Source organism: Rhinolophus ferrumequinum, chromosome 2 (assembly GCF_004115265.2).
Source record: "Rhinolophus ferrumequinum isolate MPI-CBG mRhiFer1 chromosome 2, mRhiFer1_v1.p, whole genome shotgun sequence".
Classification (NCBI taxonomy): Eukaryota; Metazoa; Chordata; class Mammalia; order Chiroptera; family Rhinolophidae; genus Rhinolophus; species Rhinolophus ferrumequinum.
In genome coordinates, this window is record NC_046285.1 from 104440648 (window position 1) to 104465601 (window position 24954).

Below are 24954 nucleotides of genomic sequence, written 5' to 3' on the forward strand. Positions count from 1 at the left end.
GGGATGGCTGTGTGCAGTTAGCTTTTTACAAACAATAGTTTAATATAGAAGCATTCTTAGAAACCTACATCGCCCTGGGGCCCCCTTTCTTGGATCAGGTGAGCTACCAGGGATTCTTCTGGAGTGGTGGTCCTGCTGCAGGCTCTCCTCGCTGGCTTAGCCACCTTGTCTTCTCCTGGGTGGCTTCCTGGCCAGCGCTTTCCAGAATGCCCCAGCTCAGTGCTGCTCACTTAATTGTGGGTCCCCCTGGAGAGAGCACATGTCCCCACCCTCACCCCAGGATTAGAGTCACAACCTCGTTTCTGCTGAACACTTAATTAGGGCAGTTCTGCAGCCTCACTCCCAGCACTCCGGTAGGCAAGTTGATGGGCGACTGCAGGAACTCTCTGCCTTAGTCCCTTTGATGCTGATAACACCCCACAATATGCACATCTGGCTCCTTTGCCTTCCTTCGCTGCCACCAAACCCCCAGCTCCTACACCTGCCTCCTCCACCTCCTCACCCCCTTCAGGTCACCTGCGGCTGCCACCAGCTGGGTGACCAGCCCTCTGGCCGATCGCCACATTTCTGGGGTGTTCCTTAGAGAATGGGAACTTATCCTTTGCCTAAAACTTAAATCTGCTTAAGACATTTAATAAAGTTGAACAGAAGCTCCTTTCTGGGGAGAGAACTGGATCCCCCGCGCCTTTCTCCCCAAGCTTCTCTTTAGTTGGATGAATTACACGTGGCTTTTAGTTTTAATAACTGTCAGGCAGGGATGGATTTCAGATGATCCTTTACTTACTTGTGTAACTAACTTACTGCCAGGGCCACAGCAAAGGATTTTGTCCGACTTCACTCTGACTTCAGGATTTATTTGAGTCTGGTGGGCAAATAGTTCCTGCTCTAGCTGTTGAGGTTCAGTGCCCACTGCAGAATTCCCGAGCTCACAGCTGCCCCCTTGGGCCAATGCCCCAGCAGAGCAGGGTGGGGCAGAGAGACCCTCAAAGGGCCACGTGCTCCCTGCAGTGGGCTCTGCTCTTCCAGTCTTTAAGGGGAAGGTGGGTGGGTGGGGATGGGGGGAAAACCTGGAGCTGGATTTAAACTGGGTGACTTTACAAGGCAATATCTTCTTTATCGCCTGTGACAACGCTTTTTTGGGGGAATGACATGTGATTTAAAAGAACACCAGGATAGCAAGGAAAGTAAAGTCCAAATTTAGGGCACCGTGAGAGAGTGGAGGTGGCTTGTGGGGGTGTCTACATTTCAGTATTAACGTATGTCAGCTGTGCCTGGAGCAGTCTGTGAGATGAGTGGGAAGATCATTTCGCAGGGATCAAAAGGCAGGTGTACTAGCCGGGTCAGAAATCCTGGCCACCAAGGTTGAAGTTTTACAAAATGGCTTCTCTTCCCTCCCCACTGGACTCCCAGGCACAAGAGGGAAGAATAGGTTTCCTTTGTTTAGCCACCCAATATGGTTTGAAAAAAAGAGTCCCCCCTCCCACCGCCCCCGAACAATGACCCTTAGTCCCATTTTCTCATTCAGGTGTCTGTTGCTGTTTTTCAAAAGAACTTATTTAGAAGAGCCAGGAGCAAAATTTTAATGCATAAAGGCAAACATTTGGGGAGTTGATTTACAAATGACACCCCATGGCCCTGTTTGTGAGGGGGTGGGGGCATTCCCAGTTGCATAATGCATCAGCTGACAGCTATTAATTAGACTTGAGACCCTGGTGAAAGCAGCTTCCAAAGTCTTTGGTTTCGCTGTCACGGGCGTTTTTCTTTCATTGGCTTCGATGGGTTGTTGCAACTCGGTGCCAAGGTTATGGGCCTTTTTTCTCTCCAGACATTGGTCACAAGGAAAGGGCCCAGCCTGTCAGAGGCATGGTTTGGACACATCGAGGACATTAGAGGGCACATTTTTAGACCCACATGTCTGCCCTTAGCACAGACACAGAAGCTACAGCCTTTATCCATTGAGTCTCTAAAGAGACAAGAAAGCAGTGAATGGCATTTTCCTGGACAGAGGTTGCCAGGAGAGGCTCGTCCCTCTTAAATCTTGGGGTGGGGAAATAGAAAAGACACAGTTTTTCTTTTGTCAAAAGTAGCCCTTTGTTACAAAATACCATGTGACACTGGTTTGGGGTGCACCTAATTAGCCATCAAGGTAAGCTGTCGGTGAGACATGTAGTGAGATGAAACAGACCTAAAATGAGAATTATTCTAGGTGTGTGCCCCTTATGATATAATAGTGAATGGACACACATGCTAATAGGTTGGGTTTGCAAGGAACTGTATATTTTAGACCAGTTAAGCGCAGATTCTGAGGGTAACTGAACAAAGTATGGATTTTGCAATTGGCCCTGAGGGCCTAGCGACAGAAGGGGAAATGATAATTCAATTTCTTATGTAATTTTAACCTCATTTGTGGGTGTTCTGCAGCAAAGACATGGAAAGATCCAGCAAGATCCATATGGTTTTTCTGGATCACGCAACGGTAGACACTTTATGTCTTCTAACTGGAGATATTAGGTCCAGAACGACACTAGTTACAACTTGGGTTCGAAGTTTGACTTTTCTTAACTGGGAAGAGGCCACAATGCAGCGTGAAAACGTGTTTGCTGCACTGACAATTTAATGAATTGCCATACAATTTGTTTCCGCATCTTGCATTTCATTAACAAATGCTCTGGCACTAAGGACTCGTGCTGTTTTTCTCTTTTGAATTTTAAGAATGACAGAATGCAAGATGTATTACTTTCTTCAGAAAGAAAAATTGAATAAATGAGTCACAATTGATTTTATTAAAGCTCTAGTGGACTAGTGTGACCAAGGTGACGAGGAAACATGGTTTTTTTGGTAATGGAAAGTGCCTTGAATTTATGATGAATACAGTCTCTGCATTATTTTTTAAAATTCTAATTTCTGCTCTCATGCTTTATTCGAGGTGCCGTCCTAGGTGGAAGGCATTCACAATTCGTCTCTGGTCCTGTGTTCTTCGTCCACAGAGCACGTTGAACTATGTGAACACATGAATAATATTATAAGCCCAAGCCCGGGGTGTGGCTTTTCATTAATTTAGAATGACTTTATGGAAAGGGCTTCCTACTGGGGGAAAGAAGGTTTTTAGGAGATGCACAGGTATAGGTTTATGTTGTATTTGCCTGACATTTTTATAAAACACAGCATTACAGATCATGCCGTTAAAGTATTGCCGTAGTCTGTTCAGGCTGTGCTAACAAAATACCACAGCTGGGTGGTATCGAAACAACAGACATTATTGCTCACAGCTGTGGAGCCTGGAAGTCCAAGACCAGGGTGCAGCATGGTCAGGTGAGGGCTCTCTTCTGGGTCACAGACCTCTCGCTGTGACCTCACGTGGGGAAGGGGCCAGGGAGCCCTGTGGGGTCTCCTTTGTAAGGGCACTGATCCCACTTAGGGGGGTTCCACCCCCACCACCTACTCAACTCCCAAAGGCCCCACCTCCTAATGCCATCACCTTTGGGCATTTGGATTTCAGCACATGAATTTGGGAAAAACCCAAACATCCAGTCCATAGCAAGTATTATGGGTTGCATTTTGTTTATTAGACTTATCCTACTTAGACTGAACTCTCCGAGACGGGGCCAGCTTCATGTCATCCACGAGGCCTGGCGCCTGGTTTGGCTCTTGGTAATGCTCAGTTAACGGATGAAAACATGGACCTCAGGGGGTGGATTTATCACTGAATGTGACCAATGGACCAGACACTCTATTTTCTAAACGTTGAGATTTGTGGCTGTAATATATTTTCAGAGGAAAAGTTCTGTCTTTTGTTCTTCATTCCACGTTTGCAACCTGTGTTTGCCATTGAAATCCTTTTACGCTGGAAATGGGTGCTTTGTTGTATATGCAAAATGAATGCTTAAACGGCAGGCAAAAAAAATGAGAAAAACTGGGAAGGATCTCAACAGAAAGAGCTCTTGACATTTGGGGAAATGTCAAGGAAAACAGGGGAGTGGAGGGAAGGCGGGAGGGAGAATTCTAAAATCCTGTAGTTCAGGCTCGTCTCCATTGAGACCCTTCCACTTCAGATAAGTTCTATGAAATTCAAACAGAAGGGACTGGAACGAGACAGGCGGAGCCCATGAATACCTTGGAAAACAGTTTGCTGTGTTGAAATAGAACACCGGTTTGTGCATCGAGAGGGGATCGGGAAGAGTAGAAGCAGGTCTTAGGAAGAGAGCGCCTGTGCGGCTGCCGTCAGCCACACTGCAGAGTCTGGCCTCTAGCCTCAGAAAGCAAATGGTGTATTTAACATTAGGATTCCTAGTTACAAACGAATCCTCGTGTTAGTTTGAACAAATATTTTAATGAGAGTTGCATATTTAAATATTTTAAATTAATTTATATTAAAAACGGGAATAGGTGAAAATTCATAGCTAAAAAAAAAAAAAAAAGGAGAGATTGATTTGCATTTGTTCTCCTGGGAAGTTCAACACTGAACTGTGTGTCCATACCCCCCATGCAGGCTAACTGGGTCTGTCTCTACTTTTCTACTATCCCCAGGCATAAGCTATTTACCATTCTTCTCCCAGTCACCAGAATGAAGTGAGGAATACATATGAATAGAGAAGTATTTTCCATTCGATTTGGTACAGATGTCATTTGCGTATGGATAAGAGAATGTGTTATAGATCACTGTCTTGTGCCATAAGCCAAGCAAGTTTGCCACACTCATCAATGGCCCAAGCCTATAAATCCAGCATTCATTTTTGGGCTGCTTTACATGAAATTCAGCATAAATTACACATTCCAGGCACCAATCTGCATGAATATTGTTTGCACCTTGCAAATAGTCCTAAATTTATGATTCAGAATCTCACTGAATTACTTCTCATTTCATTTCTGAAAGGGAAATGCATGGCCATATTTATAACCTTGCGAGAGGAAAAATCAATCACCCACTAAATGCCATTATTTTATTATTTTACTCTTAAACTGCCACCTTATAAATAAAAGGTAGACAAATTAGTATCATAAAGCAGGCAGGTAATCATCCACAAATGGAAAACTCCCCTGCAGAACATCTAAGGGGAAAGAAGCCAAAAAGTGTAAACTGTTGGAACTATTCAAGTGAGACATTTTCATCCCACAGTGGAACTAGGTTGGAGGGTAGGGGAGTTCCTTTCTCTGGAAGGTTTCTGCCCCCAGTGTGAGGGCAGTTGTGGACTTTGCCAGCACTGAAATATTTCACCCAGTGGTGTGGAGTGTCTTTTGAATGTTAGTTTTAAAATCCTCGTTTATGACAGTTTGCTAGATACATTTGTACCTGGGTTGGCTTGAGATTATGCTTTTCCTGGTGTTACAATCCCAAGCTATTGTGGAGTGGTACGACAAAAGAATGGTCATCTGTCCCCGTGACACCACACCTGTGCCGGGGCCAACATTCTAACCAAGTGACTATTTTCTTTTTGTACAAAGCCTAAAAGCAGGACCCCTTGACCATTTTCACTATTATTTGTCTTCACCAAATAAGACCGTACAAATAAAATAAGAAAAAATGTTCTCCCTTTCCTTCCAAGGTTTTCGTTTTAGTCAATACACTTTTCTGTCCATCACATGACTAAGTTCCAATATTTAAAAATGAATGAAGAAATTATATGTGTTTTAAAATTTCAGATTCTTACACACATAATTTCCTTACTAAGTAATAGCCACTGTTTCATGAGGGGTTGTTAGAAAAATATTGCTTTTTTTCTTGAGCCTAGCAAATGGCTAATTGTGCCTAGGCTTTTCTTTTTCACATTTCCCCACACTTGTTTAATGTGCAGAGAAATCCCTGACACCATGAATTGATCCAATTGTGAGCCTGAGAGTAACCGTGCTGGAACATGCTGGGTAAGCAGTCCCTTTATCTCTGAGGGGTGAGAAGTCATCTGTAGACACTAGTGTGACACAAACCTGCTCACATCCAAAATGGGCGAGGGTGTTGGGCCTCCTTTTCAAAATCGTCTCTCTTCATCCATTTCAAAGGATTGTAGATGGAGCTAGCAACAAGCAAAAGTTCAAACCATTCTGTTATAGGAACATCTTCTCCCTACACAGTTCAAGGTGATGTGACATGATTCTGTCCTCTCCCTAGTGAGCCCATCACTACCCTGTCTCCTTCTTTGACTTTCCCACAGTTAGCTGTCATTGTTCTAACAATACTTATCCATGAGTATTTAAAAAGTGACATTCAGAGCTTAACTTTTGGGGAGCTATCTCATCCACCGTCTCGCAGATCCATGACAGAGCAATGAAAAGGTGTCCACAATGGCCTTGTGTAGCAATCCTCTAGATAGCGCTCTCCAAAGTATTTGGTAGTGTCCCCTTTCAGGAAATACTTTTGAGCATTTCTGCACAACAAACTTTTTAAAATTTATTTTAAAATAATGTGTTAGTGTTAGTGTGCTAATATGTTAAGTATAGTTATAAAACATACAAAAAGAAATATTTAAGAAAGAAACGTTTGAGCATGTATGCACAATCCGTTTTTTTAAAAATTATTTTTAAATTATGTATAAGAGCTAATGTGCTAATATATTAAGCATAGCTCTGGAACATACAAAAAATATTAAAAAGAGAATGATGAGATAAACCGTAATTTTAGATATCTTATTAATAATGATGGCTTGAATAAGCCTTGCCAAAATTTCAAGGCCCAATACATCCGTGTGGAAGTTAGTTGTTAAGGGAAAAGCATGCAAATCTAGAATTCAAACAGTCTTGGTGACTACGTTTCTTCTGAGCCTACGTTGGTGACTGGTTTTTAAGCTCCTAGTGGTTCTCAGGAAGACCTTCTAACAGTTGAAGGGTGAGGTAGCAATTCCGTCATTTCTTTTGCTGGCAGTATCGTTTTCAGTCTGTGAAAATTTTATGCAGGGCTTTTAAAAATTTTATTTATTTTTTAATTTTTTTGTCGTGATAAAAAACACATACCATAAAATTTACCACTTACTCATTTTCAAACGTAAGATTCAGTAGTGTTAAGTGTATTTACATTATTGTGAACCAGATCTCCAGAACTTTTTCATGTTGTAAAAGTGAAACTCTGTACCCACTGAACAACAGCTTTCTTCTGTCTCTCCTTCTGTCCCCTGGTAACCACCATGCTACTTGGTATTTTTATGAATTTGATCACTCTAGTTACCTCATTTAAGTGGAATTATACAATATTTGTCTTTCTGCGATTGGCTTATTTCACTTCGCATAATGTCCTCAAGGTTCATCCACACTGTAGCTGTAGCGTGTGACCATGTGGGAGATTCGTTTAGCTAAAGGTGGACTGCCCAATCTGTAAATCCTCTTAAGGGAGCACAAGGAACTGCAATGCAGCATTTGGCGATCTTCTGAGAGCAAGGCAAGAGTGAGGGCATCCTGGATGATCCTCGGTCATGAGACTCACTTTTTCCTACCCACCAAGTGACGATGTCAGTATCAACCCAATTAGCTGTTGGTAAAACCCAATTTCTTTCTTATTGATCTCAGATCCTAAGCAGATATAAACAGAAATTCTAAAGCTCTCTTTACCATGCACAGTTGTGAGAACTAAGCAGCTTACAACCCCAGAGGTGCTGTTCACACTGTTGCCTGTGTCAATGGCACCCCCTAAGGTGGTGCTGTGCATACTTGTGCATTTGAACATGGTAGCCCTGCCACTCCCTGGGGTGCAGTCAGCGGCCTGAAGACCGCTGATCTAGAGAAAGACTGTCGTTTCTAGGGCCCTACTCAGAATGCGGAGAATTAAAGGAGGTCATAGTTGTCATTTCATTCAAAGTTATCATTTTAAAATAGGAAACCAAGTGCCCAAAGGCTAATCTTGTTCAAAATCACAGAGCTTCTTGAGGAAAAGCCATTCTAGGTCTCACTTACACATTTCCTATCCTATTAAATTTCTCATTTTCTGTCATATCCTGTATGCAACCCATTTTTTTTTTTCACTCGTCTCAATTCCATTTAAGACTTGGTCATGAAATATATTAAAAATAATACTGTCCTGATTTTTTTTATTAGTTTTCAGTAAAAAAAGAACGACAGAAAACTTGTCAAAGTCATTCTTTCCTTTACCAGGTCTTCTAGTTTATTTCTAGAGATTCCGGTTTCTACTCTGAGCCCCTCACGCTCCCCTCCCAATCCCACATGGGGACAATGGTGAATGTCAGTAGAATGGCTGCTGGGAACGTGCTCATGAAGGTCCCTGTTGACAAAGTTCTCTTCCGCCTTGCTTGGCAGAGTTTCCTTGACTTTGGGTTTACACCGGTCACCTTCATCTTCATTCCTTGTCTTCTCTTCCGTGACTCAGTTTGAATAAGAAAGAGCATTCTGAACCCCCCAAATAAAACTCTTAGAAAACAATTGCCCAGGGGATGATGGCCCTTTCTATCGTCAAAACCATTATGGGTATAATTGGTAATCACTTATTTTGTCAGTCATGTTTCTTTCCGCCTTCTAGATTATGAAACTTTAAAAGACAGGGACTAAGTCTTCTACACCTTTTTATGTCCCCAGCACATACCGTTGAACTCACATTGACAGAGAAACTATTATGTGTTGGATATTGTTCTGGGTGAATGAATAAGACATTACCCCTCAAAGACCTTATAGGGTAGCAGGAAACACAGAATCACGTAAAACTAACTGGGCTACCGGGTCCACACAGAGGGCAGCTCCAGTCATGGTGTCAACCAATGTCAATGTCATTCAGCAGGCCTGGGAAAGGGAAGAAGGAAGTATTTAGGGAAACCTTCCCAGTGGAGTCCATGCTTACAAAATAAGGGGCTCAGTACATATTGATTGAAGAATAACGACCATAGATAATGGTTAGTCTTAAAAGCCATAACTTTTAGAGCACCATGAGTATTTAGCAATCCTTAAGTCGATGAATGGATGTGTGTCTATTATGACACCACAGTTGATTTCTAACTCCTGCCTAGTGATCTAAATTGCTTTAAACATGTAAGACATTTCCCATGCTCCTCAATGGATATTTGGGTTCTACCGACTTCTTTATTTAAAAGTGTTAAATGAAAAAGAATCTATTCAGTACATTGGAAGTAGATTGCATGAGGACAGTCAATAAGATTTTTGGAATTGTGCGTATTGTTGTATCTTGGAAATTCCATGTTTTAATTGTGAGAAATGCCTAAGTGAATTTAGATATGCCTTCTGTGTGAGTATTAGTGTTTGTCTATGGCGGGATATCGTTGTACGCTTTGTAGCTCAGAGACCCTGGTGGCTTCTTAACCATTATTATTATTTCTTTCTCTTTGGAGCTTGTTCAAAGCATGGGCTCATCCTATATTTATAGTTCTGTTCTCACATATGCATAAGTCCTGTCAAAATATCGAGATAATACAGTGCCACGTCGCAAATATTATTTCTGGCAATGTTCTATACCTTAGAAATGTGGGCTATTTTACCTCTACTTGAAGATAACGTCTTAAAATAGATGTAGCAATTTGTCAAGTACTTCCACCAAATACCTCCTGCAAATTCACTGTTATTTTTTTCATCTAGATTTAATCTTTCCCATCTTCAAAGCAGATTTGTTTCATTTTTGGGGCACTATTTTGTGAATTTCCCCGTCATCATTTTTTTGCTGAGTTCTTACGGAGAACCAGATTTGGCTGAAATTCAGGTGAAAGCTCCCCCACAGTTGAATTTTGGATGAGGATTTTGAATTCATGCATGACAAAAATATAAATGCAGAGTAATGTAACTTTAGAGCTACAAGCAGTGCCCTCAGGGGACCCTGCTCTCACTTCTCTGTCCCTTTAGTATTGTGACAAGGAAGCAGGACATAAACTGAAGCGTCAAGCAGATCTCAGAAATGAGGCAATTTAAAAGCAAGCAACTGTTCTGTAATCCTTCACTCCATCCACCCTGCAACAAACCTCTTCTGAGGCGACGGTGGCTCAGACAGGCCTGGGAAGTCTCAGTGAGCCTGCGATTGGGCAGTGGGAACAGGACCAGTGCAACAAGTTGTGAGGCCCAGTGAAACACAGAAGTGCTGGGGTCCGTGGTAAACATTAAGAATTTCAAGACAGTGATGACAGAGCATTACACCAAGCCCGGGGCCTTTCTAAGCCAGAGACCCCGTGTGACCGCAGGAGTTACGTGGCCTTGAGGCTGATCTTCCTTTGGAATACCTGGGGAAAGGCAGAAGTTGTCTGATTGCTTTTTAGTGAAAGAAAAAAAAAGATATATGTATTATATCTATAGAGAGAGCGGATGCAACATAATTCCATTATACCTTTGCAATGTCTGGAGCTTTTGATGTATTCTTTTCCCTCCCCAAGAGGAGGCTTTTGGAATGGCCCATGCCTGAACATGGAGGCAGGCAGTGTGAGGGTCTTTCCCCCCCAGTCAGATGGAGCTTTCAGGCTGGCTCTGCAGAAGCCCACTGAGCTGCATGCTTGAACAAGAAGCTGGTGATGCCAGGTAACCCTCTGTGAAGATGGAGTAATACAATTGATTCAAAAACACTTGGAAAGTATATCTCTTTTAAAGACCACATAAATGCTAAACCATGAGCCCCATATGAAAACAATCCCCCAATTCTGGTCCCAAACGTCTTTACTGAGTGTTGGTTGTTTAATGCAGATGAACATTTCCGTGGCCTGTTTTGTACTGAGAGCTTTCCCACAGGGAAGTCTTCTGTCGCCACCTTTGAGTGTGCAATGTCGGGGGACACTGAGGGCAGATGTGTCAGGCTTGTTCTATTAAAGAAACTTGTGTGCTTGGGAAGCAAAGAGTTCTTATTGTAGAAAGTGGCAACATGTGCAGAACGGAAGCGCTTGGGTTGAGCTTCGGCCATTTGCAACAGCCCCGTCCCCAGAAAGCATCCTGTCACTAAATTATGGCAGGAGTTGTTTTCTAGCAAATTATGTTGTTCTGGATTTAGGAGGGATTTGAACATAAAATATGGAGCAAATATCCATCATGAAGGAGGCACAGCTGTGAGACCGAGTTGGTAGGTGGTGCTGGTGGAGGTGGTGGGATGTGTGCATTTTGTTTTAAAGGGGAGATTGCTAGAATTTTCACCTGCCCAGGGAGCAGCTGATCAGATGGTCCATACAGCCTTTATCCGTCTTCTAATCTGTGTCTTAATTCGCTTCTTGAGCTGTGACAGCTGATTTAGGACAATGCATTCCCCTTTCTTCCAAAAGTATACAACCTCAGAGTTCTCCCAGGTCCTGAAGCTATTTTTGTTTGAGTTGAGTGGGGGAAAAAAACCTGGCTGCTTCTTTATTACCAAAAAAGAAAGTCTCTAGCTTCTGAAGCCTCGGCATACGCCCTCTTGGAGAAGTACCGGGGCCAAGTCAACATCTGCGCTTTATCACAAGAAGTCACTGTGTGAGGACGAGCTTTAGCTGTCATAGGAGGAGTGTAAGGACAGGAGTCCACAAAGCTAGTTAAATGTGCGAAAAATAAATCAGGACCCCGGGGCAGAGGGGATTACCAAGCGAGAGCTGTCTGCCATGCCCTGGAGCCTTGTTCTCACAGGTGCAGGAAACACATCTGCAGATTTGGTGGCAGAGTGGGGTGAAGTGTGTTCACCCCAGCTTTTCGTCTGAAATGGTCCATGCATTTCCACACACAGAATCTTGAATGATGTCATGGGTTTCCACAATGAAGAGGCTCAAGAAGCATGTCGTCCACTCTGCCACCAGAGGGCCTGAGGCATAAAGTGTCTGTGCTATTGGTGGCAGAGGGGGTCATCAAAGACAAGTCTATCCATCTTCCAAGCCAGTGTTTTTCGCTGTGGCCAGGAAGTGAGTGGACTCCCAAGCCAGTCTGCCCAGGTTCAATCTCCGCCCCCTCCCCTCAGCAGCTCTGTGTCCTTAGACTTGCTACTAAACCTCCCTGTCTCAAGTGTGGTGTTTATCCAGTTGGAATAGTTGTTGTATCCACCTCATAGGCTTGTTGCTCTAGAAGGGTTTAGGTTCTTGCTATTGAGAGAACATAGCTGTCTGCATTTGCAGAGACAGTCTGGTGTCCAGGTGCAAAGACAGGAACACACTTTTGCCAAACCTGGAATCATCATCATTCACGCAGCACTAAATGTGGACTTGGCTCAGCTCACCGTGGCTTTGTTTGTGTTTTTTCTTCTCCTGCACCCCGTTTTGTCCCCTTGGTCAGGAAGCTGAGGCATAGATTCTGACGGGCTCAACCATGTGCAGCCACATGGCTGTGGTGAGTGACCATCCCGAGTCCAGGATGGATGGCTGGCAGGGTAAGATTCTCCCGGCCATGAGGACAGCTTCATTCTGTGGTCCTTGGCCCTCATTTGGCTTTTGTTTGATTACACCCAGCACTGAATTTTAGGAGCCGTTTTGGGGAAGGGATGGGGGAATGGAATGCTGGTGTTACTGCTGAAAGCAAAGCAAAGGTGTGTTTTTCTCTGTGGACGGTTTCTGTCATCTGGGGAAACCACGCATGGATTTTCTGACCTCGTGTCGGTTTCTTTGGCCTTTGAAATATAAAAGTTCCCCCCAAACCACATGATTTTAGAGAGGACAGGCACGCTGGGTGTTTTCACAGTGACGCAGTATAGGTTTCATTTAATTCTGGAAAACTGGCCATATCTTTGGTTTTTCCATTTACCATCTATGTAAGGCAGATTTATCCTTCAATGAGTTAGTTCTTAGGCACATCTCAGTTTCTGCCTTTACACGGATTTTTTTGTTGACAGTTTTCACCTCCTTCCTTTCTCTTGGCATTTGGCTGGTCAGCCATATCTAGGGGACGGAGAGAGAAAGCTAATTTCTTCTGTCCTTTTTTGACCTGCTTGAATCTGGTACCTTTCGTGTACACTGTAAGAAATAATAAACGTTGGCTGTCTGTGTCTTTGTCTGAGAGCCTATGATTGTCTTTTGTTTAATCACAGCAGCAGTTCTAGAATGCATCTGGACTTTCCACCCAACAACCTTTATTCTGAGGCTAATCGAAGGAAGGACAAAAAAGAAAGTGAGGTGGACGGAGAAGCACTTCTTTGCGTGAAGTTCAGATGTGGAAAGTGAGTGACGACAGCTACATTCATGGGTCATTCTAGCACCTTACAGACGCTCGGGGCTTCCAAAGGCAGCTGAAGGCAGGTGTGTTCAGCTATAACTGGGATGAATGGAGGCGGCCGTGTATTGGTGCATCAGCCTTCTGTTCACCCTCAGACTTGTGAGAGTCTGTAGAGGGGGTTAGACGTGCACACATTGTACCAGGGCCGTGAAATTCTCCCAGCTCCCTTCCACATCGCTCCTTCGGTCATCATTCACCCTCCTCTGGCACCTTCTCTTTCTAGAAAAAAACACAAGCTGTGATTTGCACCAAACACAAAAAATATATCCACGCCAGGATCAGAGGCCCAGGAAACTTTGACTGAAATTGGTAACTAACAGAGGTTGCTTACTTTATGAAAAAAAAATATGGCAAATACTAGTGCTCTTCTCTTTGGATTCTCATAGCAGCCATGTGAGATACATGTTTAACTAAATTTAAGTGAATCCTACATGAAGAAGAAACTGAGCAGATGAAGCGGCCACCATGCGAGGAGTCCCGTCACATGTTCAGTGTCATTCGGCCCCATGTTGACAGCCAGTCTTCTCCTGGTCTTCACACGGCTGAGCCTGATGGCCTTTCACTAGCAAGTCAAGACCATGAAAAAGAAAGGGGCAGAACTCTTTTAAAATCTCTTTTGTCATTACTTCGCAGTCAGTTTCCTTGTAGGGACCTGATTCATGCAACATGACTGTTTTTAATCTCATTCAATTCTCACAACCTGATGAGGTAGGTGTATTGTTATCCTCATTTTACAGAAGCAGAAACTGAGGCTCAGAGACGTTAAGTGGCCTGCACAGGTCACACAGCTGCCAAGGGACAGGGCTGGGTGAACCTGGACAGTCTGATTCTGGGACACTCTTCACTTTCTTTTCTTTTCTGGATCAGTTTAATTCAGGTGTAATTTATACATAGTGACAGTTACCTTTTTCAGTTTTATAGTCGATGAGTGGAGACGCATTTGAGGTCTCACAGTTGAGCTCTGGACTGTTCTATCAGCCCCGTAAGTTGTTTTCTGTCTCTTTAGAGTCAGTCCCCTTCTCTCCACCCAGAGTGACAGAACCTACATCCTTTGCCACCACACACTAAATAAAAATTAAGCCCCATCGTTATGTGAAGTATTTACACTCTCTTGACAATAGCACGATCACACAGGCTTTCAAATAAATTGAATCGTAAATGGCGACAATTCCCGAAACGTGCTAATAGCTGAAGTATTAGCAGTGTAAGAAAATGACCAAGAGCGTGATGGCAGTTCCAGCCACTGGTCCTCGTAGATCACTCTAAGGTCTCAAATAGCAGAGGGGCATTTCGAGAGTAGGGATCGTTCTTTTCTGCACAGTAGCCTTGGCGCCAGTCTTCAAATGGGTTTCTGTCCTGCTCTGTAAACTGACACTCCATTTTGCCACCAGCTCACCCGTGTCTGGGAGAGAGGGTTATGGCAAGGCTCCGAGGCTCCAGGAGCCACACGAGCCAGGAACGAGCCCCGGGGCCAGCAAGGTCCTTTCTGCTATGCTTCGCTTTGCCCCACATGGACTGTTAACAAGGATTATCTCCGACTGGTTGGATGACACGCGGTTTTGTGCTTCCCCCCAGTGCATTTATTTCCCCCAATTTTCATAATGACCATATTCTCCGTTTGTAAGTAGAAAACAGTGTTATTTAAAAAGAAAATTGGCACCAAGAAGATTCTTTTTGAAGAGTAGAAAATACTAATTTAAAAAATATGGCTGTAGGAGAAAGTATAAATTGAATCTCAAGAGGACAAAACATGAATCCCTAAAAAGGTGGGTCCTTTCATAAATGGTCTCCCAATACTGCAACGGTGCTAATGATTTCTACAACCATAAAGGTCAGGATAAAAATGCTGGGAGCAGAATATGGCATCTGAGGCAGAATTCCAGCCTTTGGGACTTTCGATGATGAGAGCCAGCGGGAGGAAGAGTTAGGAAGGTTAAGGCTTGTCATTGAAGCCATCATTTTTTTTTAAACCAACTTTTTAAAAAACGAAAACCCTTACTGCTGAAGCTCTCTTTTGACATCAGTTTCTACACCTTAGGGATTAAATTAGTGGAGTTTTTAATGCTCAATTTTCGGAACGTTACCAGGAGAATTATAGATGATTTAAAAATAAGAGAGGCAAGAAATTAAATCTATTCTGTCCTTATCACGAAAATGTTGGCATAAATGTCTCATCTACAGAAAAATTCGGGGACTCTGATTTGGAAGAGGCCTTTATCGCCATGCTTTGATGTTCCCGAGAAGCCACCAGCGTGGTCACAAGGGCCCAAGCAATCATCAGCGACCCGCTGGCTGACCCAGCTGTTTATCCCTTTTCACTGTGCAGTCACGTGGTTTCACTCTTCTGTTTATTTAAAGGCTGATATTTCATCTAAGAGACTCGTGATCTTTCGTCAATAAAACATTAAATATAAAACCATAGAAACACACATTCTTGTTTCTTTATAAACACGGTGATCCAAAGAAAGCACAGAACTAAAGCTTGGAAGGATGGAAAGAGATCTTTGGAGACAGGTCTCCGTCTTGTTGCCTCTCCTGTGCAAGGTATTAATTTTTCAAAGAATTTGCAACATCTGAACCAGTCTACACCAAAGACACACAGTTTTGTGTTTTTCCTCTTATTTGTGAGCCATTGGAGGCACTGTTTGGCACGAAGCTTCCATTTCAGGGATGCTATAAACACTGAAACCATCAAAAATGTGAATGTCAGGATGCAGCAGCACGACAGGAAGACAGCACCATGGAGGAAAATTACTTAAGAAAAAATGCATCACCGGGGATAGGTGGCATTAAGTAGCACTTGCTAACAAGAGCTTCTAAGCCACCGTGGGCATGAGATGGATTTTTCTCTCTTTGCGAAATCTCTGCAATCCACAGAGATCAGAGTTTGGGAACAGAAGGGAAAATGCTAGAAAGCACCTTGAAACAAGTCCTTCCTTAAAACAAGTCCTTCCCCTTCTCTTGGCACAGAGATGCCATTCACTCAATGCCACCCAATAATGCCTTTTCTGGAAAACACTGTGACGAATGGATAGGTGGGAGAACGCACCTACTAGGTGCTAGGTCCCTACATGTGGCCAGTAGGAACCAGAGGTTATGATCTGTTCTTCACAGAGGGAGGGAACAGACTCCGATGGGGATTTCCCTAGCGATCACAGCTGGAGGGGGCGATGCCATCCCCACTCCTTTCTCAGGGTGAGGCAGACCCCTTGACCCTCACCCACACCAGTGTGAGTTAGGGGCCCCTCGCGCATGGCCCTGACGTTAGCCATCTTGGGTCAGGCTCTTCCCCATAGTATTGACATGGTTGGTTTAGTCTCTGTCTGTCCCTCCAGGTTGTGAGCCAGTCAGAGAACATGCCCTTCTCCTGGGGACCCTCGGAGCCCATCCCAGTGCCTGGCTCATGGAAAAGTAAACAGTTAGTCCAGGCATGAGAAACGCCCCCACCACACACACCCCTGCTTTGAGTCAGGGCCTTTGACACTGAATCCGTGAACTTCACTGCCAATGGTTTTGCACATTGGTGATTGTCCTTAATTTTGACAATCTGCTTTTCAAAAGAATCTTTTATTTCTTAGGCTGGGAGAGACCAAAGTCCTCTAACTGAGCAGTTTGCCTTGTCCTGTAGCACTGACAAGCGGACCCTAGAACTATGCGGAGCCCATTCCACTTCTTTCCCTGATGGCTGGATAATGGGCTGAAAAGAAATGCCTCTGTGAGCCAACGGCGTCTGTGGGGTCCCTTTGTCCTTTGTCTTTTTGTGGGTCTGGCTTCAGGACGGTTGCCATCTTTTCTCCAGTGTTGCCAAAGCAAGTGGGTGCATAGAACTTCTTCCAATACTTGCTGGCAAAATGAGTGAGTCTCTTGGGGAGATGGGAGGAGAAAGGGTGGAGAGTAGGTGGGACCCTGGGAGTGACTTGGGGCCCTTACTTCTTCAGAAGGCTCTTTATTCCCCAACCCTAAGGGGCTTTTGAAGGGGTACTTTCGAGTCAAGTCACAGCTCATCAAATTAAATATCAAGTGAAGTTCTCAGCATGAATATATTTATCCACTTAAGTGCTATTGGTGTAGATTCAGAAAATAATCTTGGAATATCATCTGTACCCCAAATTTAACATGCTGGAATTCATTTCACATTTCATTCTCTTCAAACTTCTGGAATCAAAAAATAAATATCCTTTAATGGGAACTTGTATTTCACCCTAAAGATGAAATAATACCTACTGGCTGATTTTCCAAGTAGACATAATCTGAGTATGCATTAATGAGAAGCAGGTTTTGGTAATTCAGTTTCACGATGACATATGACTGGCACGCTCAATGTTATGGGTAGCAATGGCAAAGTATGAAAGATGGGACCCTTCATTACTGTATTCTAGAAATCGTGTAATAAAAACTCTCAAAGTGACAGTACAAATTCATAGCCTACAGTCATGGCCCATGAGAGAGCTGCAAACGAAAAGGTTTCGAAGACTGTATTAGAATAATTTTTGGAAGCCTTGAAATCACTTGGCTTCTTGAATCTTTTACTTATTCTACTTGGCTCTTTTACCTACATGTGTCCAGTGCCTGGTGGAGCCACACAGGAGCCTGAGGCAAAAGGAAATACCACTAATACTGATGGCCAATGTGGATATTTGTTGCTTGTGACGTTTTGCAGTACTCCTTATTTTCTAAAATATTGCATTAAAATAGTATCATTTTTCAGCTTTATTGAAAAATCAAATTGTAACATACTTGAAGTACACACCATGATGATTTGATAGACGTACATTGTGAAAGATTCAAGTTCCGCTCTCTTAGCAAATATCAATTCTACAACACACGCTATCAGCTATAGTTCTACATTAGATGCTCTGACCTTATTCATCTTCTAATTGAAAGCTTGTGCCCTTTTCTCATCCTCTCCCCACGCCCCCATCCCTCATCCCTGACCTCCGTTCTATTCTGTTTAAACAGATTCTACATGTGAGTGATCCCATGCAGTACTTGTCTCGATTCATGAGTTCTTACCCTGTTATGCCTCACCCAATGGTGACTACTCCAAGCAGCTTTTGTAATACGTCCCACCAGGAAGAAGAGGGAGGCGGCTAAGAAGTAATCGAGGCAGTCATTTTGACAGGCAGCCTAGACTTTGCGACGAACACACTGGCGGGCTGTTTTTGCGTCTGTTGGTGAAGGGCAGCATGGCAGCTCACTTTTTATTCACGCCGACACTGCTGAGACCTAAGGATTACTGATGTGCATACAGCCCCTAGATGTAGCACGGAAGCAGTCAGACGAGCCTTAATACCCACTCTCAGCTCAAAGTACAGGCAGAAATGGACCCAAAGCCGGTACCTTACCAGAAAGTTGATGTGGCCTGTTCCACTAGTAGAGTATCTCCTGTGAAAGGATTGTCCATGATTTTGCAACATGGTTGAAAAGAGTGAGCCAACCAAATTTATGTGCTGAGTCAGACACCTCTCGTGTGTAACTCCAGACCTATCAGTAAGGACCTTTGTGGGTGGCCAGCTTGGCGTGGGCTCCGCAGATTTCAGGCAAGTGTAAAGTAACAGCATGTCACCTCCTGCCCACGCCGACTGTCTCCACCTCTCCACCTCCTGTGCTGGGACTTCCTCCATGTCCCCAGGCAGATGTCAGGTGCAAGACAGAGCCCAGCCTAGAAGCATTAGGAAGTAATGCTCTGTGACACATGGCTTGGACCAGAAAGAGGCAGGAGCTGGTGGGTAACTTGTTTGCCTTCTCCCCACAGGGCTCTGTCCTCAGACGCAGATGGCACAGCCTCAGAGGGCACAAGACCAGCATCTGGCTACAGCTGGCAATGCCAGCTGGAGGATGCATTCTTGCATCAGCTCTGTCTCCCCTCTTCTCATCCTTCCTTCCTCCTCCTAGCCCCCACCCTCCCCCAGTTCATTTGTATCACAAATAGCATTTGTCTCAGGCTCTGCTTTCTGGGAAAGCAGACTAAGACATATTCTTTGTTATTTTCCTGTAGCCCTTGCTGCAACAAGACAGTCAGGAAATACTATTTCAAAAATTATGCCTTTTAATATTACTCCTGCCTGTGTATAGATAATCAGTGCATACAAGAGTATCAGAAGGAACTATCACGCACCTTCTTTTTTAGCCTTCTTTTAATTGCAGGTTTATTAAATTCTGAAATGCTGTCTTGTTCGTTAACACCACAAGGAAGGACTTGAGATGTGAGCTGCTTGGTGCGTGTCTAAGGGTTGAGGACCCCTGGGTGTCCCCTTTTGGCAGTGGTTCTGTCTCATTCCCCAGGTTTCTTGACAGCCACTCAACACATTCCACAGCACACGGGCAAGCCCCAGCCTGTGCTGGAGAAGAAAGTCACTTTAATGCTGTAATTTCGACTTCTTGCCTTGAGTCCTTAGACGAGTATTGAGCATTTCCTGACTGTAAAATGGGGACAATATAGAAAGAGGTAGTTTTGAGGAAAAGGTATGTGTTCCGGCGAGCCGAGGAGTTTTCTTATTTGTGATCATGAGGGTAAATTGAATGGAAGAACTCCCTCATGCAGGACCCTCTGTCCCTTAAATGATGACAGGGAGGCTGTCTGGATATGTTTGGAGAGGGAATGCCCATGTGCCCGAGGAGGATGGGCACGGAGCTGGCTCGAGCAGCAGGGTCTCTGATTTCAGACGGCCGCAGAACGAAGGGACTGTTAACCTCCAGACATTTAGGAGAATATGGAGGAAGGTGCTGCGTCTGGGCTGGGACCGGTGCTGCAGAGCCTCCCAAACAGGGGTGTTTTATGCATGTGAAGTCAGTAGGGTGGACGTGACCGGGAGAGGACCTGAATGAGAACATCTGTGCCAAGTGCCATGACAAGGGGCAGATAGCAGGAAACACAGTGAGATTCTCTTGAAAGCAGAATTATGAGAGCTCGTAGTTCTGGTTTTGTTGGTGTTCAAATCAATGCTGTTTTTGTTTTTGTTTTGTGTTTTGTTTTTTTTTTTGCCTCTACTTGCTCCCGCTCCAAAGAAAAAAATAAGCAAAAGTCCATGTATATTAACCAGGGATGTCCTTAGTGGCCATGACAACTGACTCTCCAGATCAATCTGAAAACAATGAAGCAAATTTCTGCTGATAGGAAGGTATTGATTGCCACGTACAGGATGCTGTCAATTCAATTGTGCTTGTTTTTCTCTATAATGTGGACAGTATATTCTACACATCTACTTTAACCTGGTAATTGTTGCTGTGCGTATTTGGTCAGACAGGATTTGTCCTGCTCTCTGCAGATCCTACTATAGGAAGGTGGATGGGTATGTAAAGTGAATGATGCAATGGTGGTAGTCACGGTATCATTGGACCATTGCTGACATTTCTAGAAAAGAACTTGGACCTCTAGAATCTCATACTGGGCCTTTCCATGAAGACAGTGCACCATGCCTTTTCCCTGTAACACTTCATCTTATTTACTAGTTCAGTTAGAGTCGATGATATTTTTGATGTATGGCTACTTCTGTTCAGCAGGCAACACAGGTTCTCAGGATGCTGAACTCATGGTTGGGGCTAATGGCTGGCGGAAGCTGGGTCTTTTCTCACTTGGGGATGAGAGTGGGTGGGGAGAAAAGGCATCCTTCTCCTCAGGGTGCTAACTTCTATGAAAAAGTGGTGGGAAAATGTAGCACTTTTTCCTACTGAACTTTGGAGAATGATATCCATCCATCCATCCATCCATCCATCCATCCATCCATCCATTTTAGCATAGTCTAGCTATGAATTCTTGTGTTATTTAAACTTAGAACAAAACAAAACAAAACAACAAACAAACAAAACATCTCACAACAATTCTACAATTGATCCCTGGACTTTTGGTTTGATTCTGCTTCTTTCTATAAATCATGTCCTCAGAACTCTCAGCCTGTATGTGCTAATGAAGCCACACTGACTTTCACACAGGAATCTCCCTGCCTCATTGCTCCTCACCTTAGCGTTATTGGGAGACGCTCAGGCTCAGTAGTTCAAAGGCGGGACTCCGGAGCCAGCATCTCTCGGTTGGAGTTATGTCTCTGCCACTTTCCAGCTGCATGACCTTGACCACGTTCTTGTCTGTGCCTTCGCCTACGATCTGATGAGGACAGGGATGGTATCTACCTCATCAGGGATGTTGTCAGAATTGGCCTACTTGGGGCATGTCGGGCCCTGGCATGTGTGGGCTTTGATCACCCCCAAAACCCAGCCTGACCTAGACTCTTCATTTACCAATTCAGGGAAATGTCAACCACCTCACCTGTTGATGAAACAATCATATGTGTTGAGCACTGTAGACCCAGGGAACAGGAAAACTCTTTGATGATTCTCCCGCTGCTCTCAGCCTTGCCTTAAAAATGTCACAAGGTCTCAAAGTCCTCTGAAAAGAGATGCTTTCAATGACTAGTTCTGTTTTTGTCAGGATCATTTTCTGATCTGAGACACCATCTCCTTGTAACATCTATCAGCTTCATTTTGCCTCCATCAGTTGAGACCTGACACAAAACCCTGTCTTAGAAATCCTGAAAAAATGACCCCTTTCTCTCCCCCATGCACATTTCATTTTGGTTTTTCTGAGGTTTCTAAAAAGTGATTTTTTTAAAAATGAAATGAAGTATTCAAGACGTTTGAAAAGTGTCAGTGTCTGAGATATTTAAAGACAGTGGAATTGAGTGTACATCTATTTTGTACTTGTATTCCATTTAATTTGACTTTATTAAACTAGAACATTCCCCTTCATCTTTTTGTGGAATTTGATGTTTTCAATGAGCCATCTATGCATTTATGCAGAGAAGGGTGGAGGATTTAAACCCTGGAGTATTTCAGCTGCTGGCAGCTGCTGCACCACCTGCTTGATCCTCTATGACGGTGGTCCAATTTCCCCTGAGTGCAGGGAATGTACCAGCTTTGTGTTTGAAAAGAAGAGACATCAAAATAAGCACAGGCAAGAAGAAAGAGGCATTTCAACTTGCGAATCTATTATCTTTAAGAATTGAGTAATTTGGTTTAAATCAAGATGGCGTATATTACAAAGTAAGTGCTTTAAGTAATGCTGCGATAATGTGGGGACCGAAAGGGAGTTTGTTGAAGAACAGCTGATGTTTGGCTAAGAACTGTAGACTTCTCCCTCCATGGGAACATGGGCAAGGTCTACCATTCTGAGCATTTAAGATGTTCCAACTTAATATGAAGAAGGGACCCATATTTGTGTAAACTTTCCAACTTGTCTACTTTCCTGTCACTTCCTGCTAGAGAACGGTGGTTTTCCCCTTTTAGATCGGGGCAGAGCATCTCCCTGACCCCGGGTGGGTATTTGCATTTCACATTGACTGGGATTTAGTGTATGCACGTGTGTGTGTGTGTGTGTGTGTGTGTGTGTGTGTGTGTGTGGTAGGGTTGGTAGCAAATGGGAGACTTGACTTCGTCTCTCTTGGGTTCTCATCTATCTGCACAAGGCAATAAGCATACACAGGGATGGTTAACTTTGTTGACGTCTTTATCATTCCCCCTATTTATTTATACTAATCAGAACCTGAAAGCAAGATTTTCCTAATCAAGGATTGACCAAGGACCTGGGAATTTCTCACAATGACATTGAACTCTAATGGGAACTGATTATTATTTCTTTAATATTGTCTTTAGGTTGAAGTTCTGGACCCAAATGAAATTTTAAGGGCAGCTTTATCCCTCAGAGGGAGTCACCTACTGTGATTTTCTCCTTGCTCAGTGCTCTGCCTCTCTTTCCAGAGTCCCATTCAGATAGTTATGTAACAATGACAATTCCTGCAAGACGCTAGCCTATGGACAAGGAAGTCCAGTCTCCAGTCTTGACTGTGTCACCAATTAGCTGCATGACTTTGAACAAATCAGGCTCCCTACCTGGCTTAATTTTCTTCACCTGAAAGTTAGAGACTTTGCAGTCTCTTCAATCCTTCTCAACTTAAAGCATATTTTCTAATAATTACTAGAAAATTAGATTGACAAAAATATTTCTCTCTCCGTGGACTAGAACATCATATTATAATTTAAAGACAGTAGCAGGATAAGCTTTGAGGAAACACGGTCATATGTGTAAACATGTAATGCATTTGACACAGCTCCCCCGACCTCACACCCAAAGAATCTTACTCAAAGATTTAAGCCTAACCATAAAATATTCATACTTGTAGTTAACCTGGTACAATGAAAATGCACAGGATAGGCATAAGTGATGATAGAAAAATATCTCATGATAGGAGAAACTCTGAGTAGCAACATAATATCTTTTCAGTTGATTAAAATGTATTTAAAAATAAGACATTGGACATGGTGATTGGAATGAGAATATAGCAGTGTAATGGCCACCGTTGACAAAGGTGACAGTTGAGATCTTCTCATAGTTGGCGCAAGCTTCTGGCTGTTCCCCTCATGTTTTCAATGAGATTATGTTCCATCAACAATAGTCTCCTATTGGGTGTCCGTTTTATGGATGAGGGAGGCAGTCTGTGCAACTTTAGTAGATCCTTTCTTGAGTTGATCATTTCGTCGTCTCATGAGTACCTTGTTTTAACCATCTGAGTTAAAGTAACATAGAACTTGATATTATATAAGAGATATTGGAAACAATAAAAGAGACAAAAATAATTCTGAATACATCTGGTAACAACTTTCTTTTTTTTATGTTTTTAGCGACAAGGTGCTGGGGCAACCAATGGAAAAGACAAGACATCCGGCGAAAATGGTAAGATGACACGAGTAGTCCAATGACTTGCTTTTTTGGCACCTACCCCCTTGGGCACATCGCAGGTGTGGAGCATACCTTCCACTGAAGTCAGCTTGCTCCATATGTCTGCACTGTGGCTTCCAGTGGAGTTCAGCAATTCTCAGTGAGTGCTGTGGTCTGGTTTTACAAAGAAAACCGAGCTAGCTAAATGCAGTGTGATAAGAACTGTTTCCTCTCCAAAGCAAGACTCCCATTTTGGGCAACATGGTAATGACAATGCAAATATAGTTCTCTGCTTTCTTCATTAGGGTTGGTGACAAGCATTGGAGTTTTTGTGAGGATAAAATAAGATCAAATGAGATGAGTGCTTTGAAAGCTGTGAAGTGCTTGGCTCCTTAAAGGAGGTTTTAAAATCTGCTTCAGCCATCCCTGTACACAGAACATAGTGCTGGTCCCAGGGCAGGTGCAGGATCAATGACTGACCAGCAAATAACAGTAGTAGTGGAGACTGGAGAAATTGTGGCCTGTGACTGCAGCCTCCACCTTGGCCTTAAGTTATAGGAATGATCATATTTTATGGATGGGGAAACTGAGGCTGGGAGTGGGGGAGCTGGGATGTGGCCAGGAACGGGAGGAATATGGTCTTAGAAGGAGACAGAGCCGGGTGTCAGCCCAGCTCCCCAATTTTAGTGGTTGTGATGGAGGATGACTTATAATAATGAAAAATCCCGCTAAGTGCCCAGGATTGCAGTTAGGGTTCTGGGGAGGTGAGATTCCGGGCGCTCTTACTTTTTGTTATAAAGTGAATTATAAAGTGAATGGACCTTTTGTGTAAAACTAGTCCTGCCTGCAGCTGGACGGGATATAGGCTGGTGCCTGTCCATCCAATTGTAGATGATGTCAGTCTCACACACGAGCAGCAAAAATGCCTTGGGGGCTTCAGAGCCACTTTGGATGCTCCGTCATGAGTTTGAGCTAGGACCTGAGCAAGACCCAAGTACTAGAATGTTCCTCTGTACTGCACTCATCTGCACCCTGCTGACTTACCCACCTGTTTCAGGCCATCCTATTAGGTAGGGTCAGCATGGTGACCTCTGGGTTGAAAGGTCATCATATCAGTAAGTAGACGGTTTGGTGCTCAAGAATATCCTGATCAGAGCTGGCAGGGAGGA

At 43.6% G+C, this 24954-nt stretch overlaps 1 protein-coding gene across 1 annotated transcript in view; it reads left to right on the forward strand.

Annotated features, from left to right (window-relative positions):
- Window positions 1–24954, forward strand: part of PCP4 (Purkinje cell protein 4) — a 52706-nt gene that overhangs the window by 1663 nt on the left and 26089 nt on the right. Inside the window, exon 2 of the mRNA XM_033122988.1 lies at window positions 23749–23800. Coding sequence (XP_032978879.1) covers window positions 23749–23800 — 52 coding nt within the window. The remainder of the gene's footprint in view (window positions 1–23748; window positions 23801–24954) is intronic.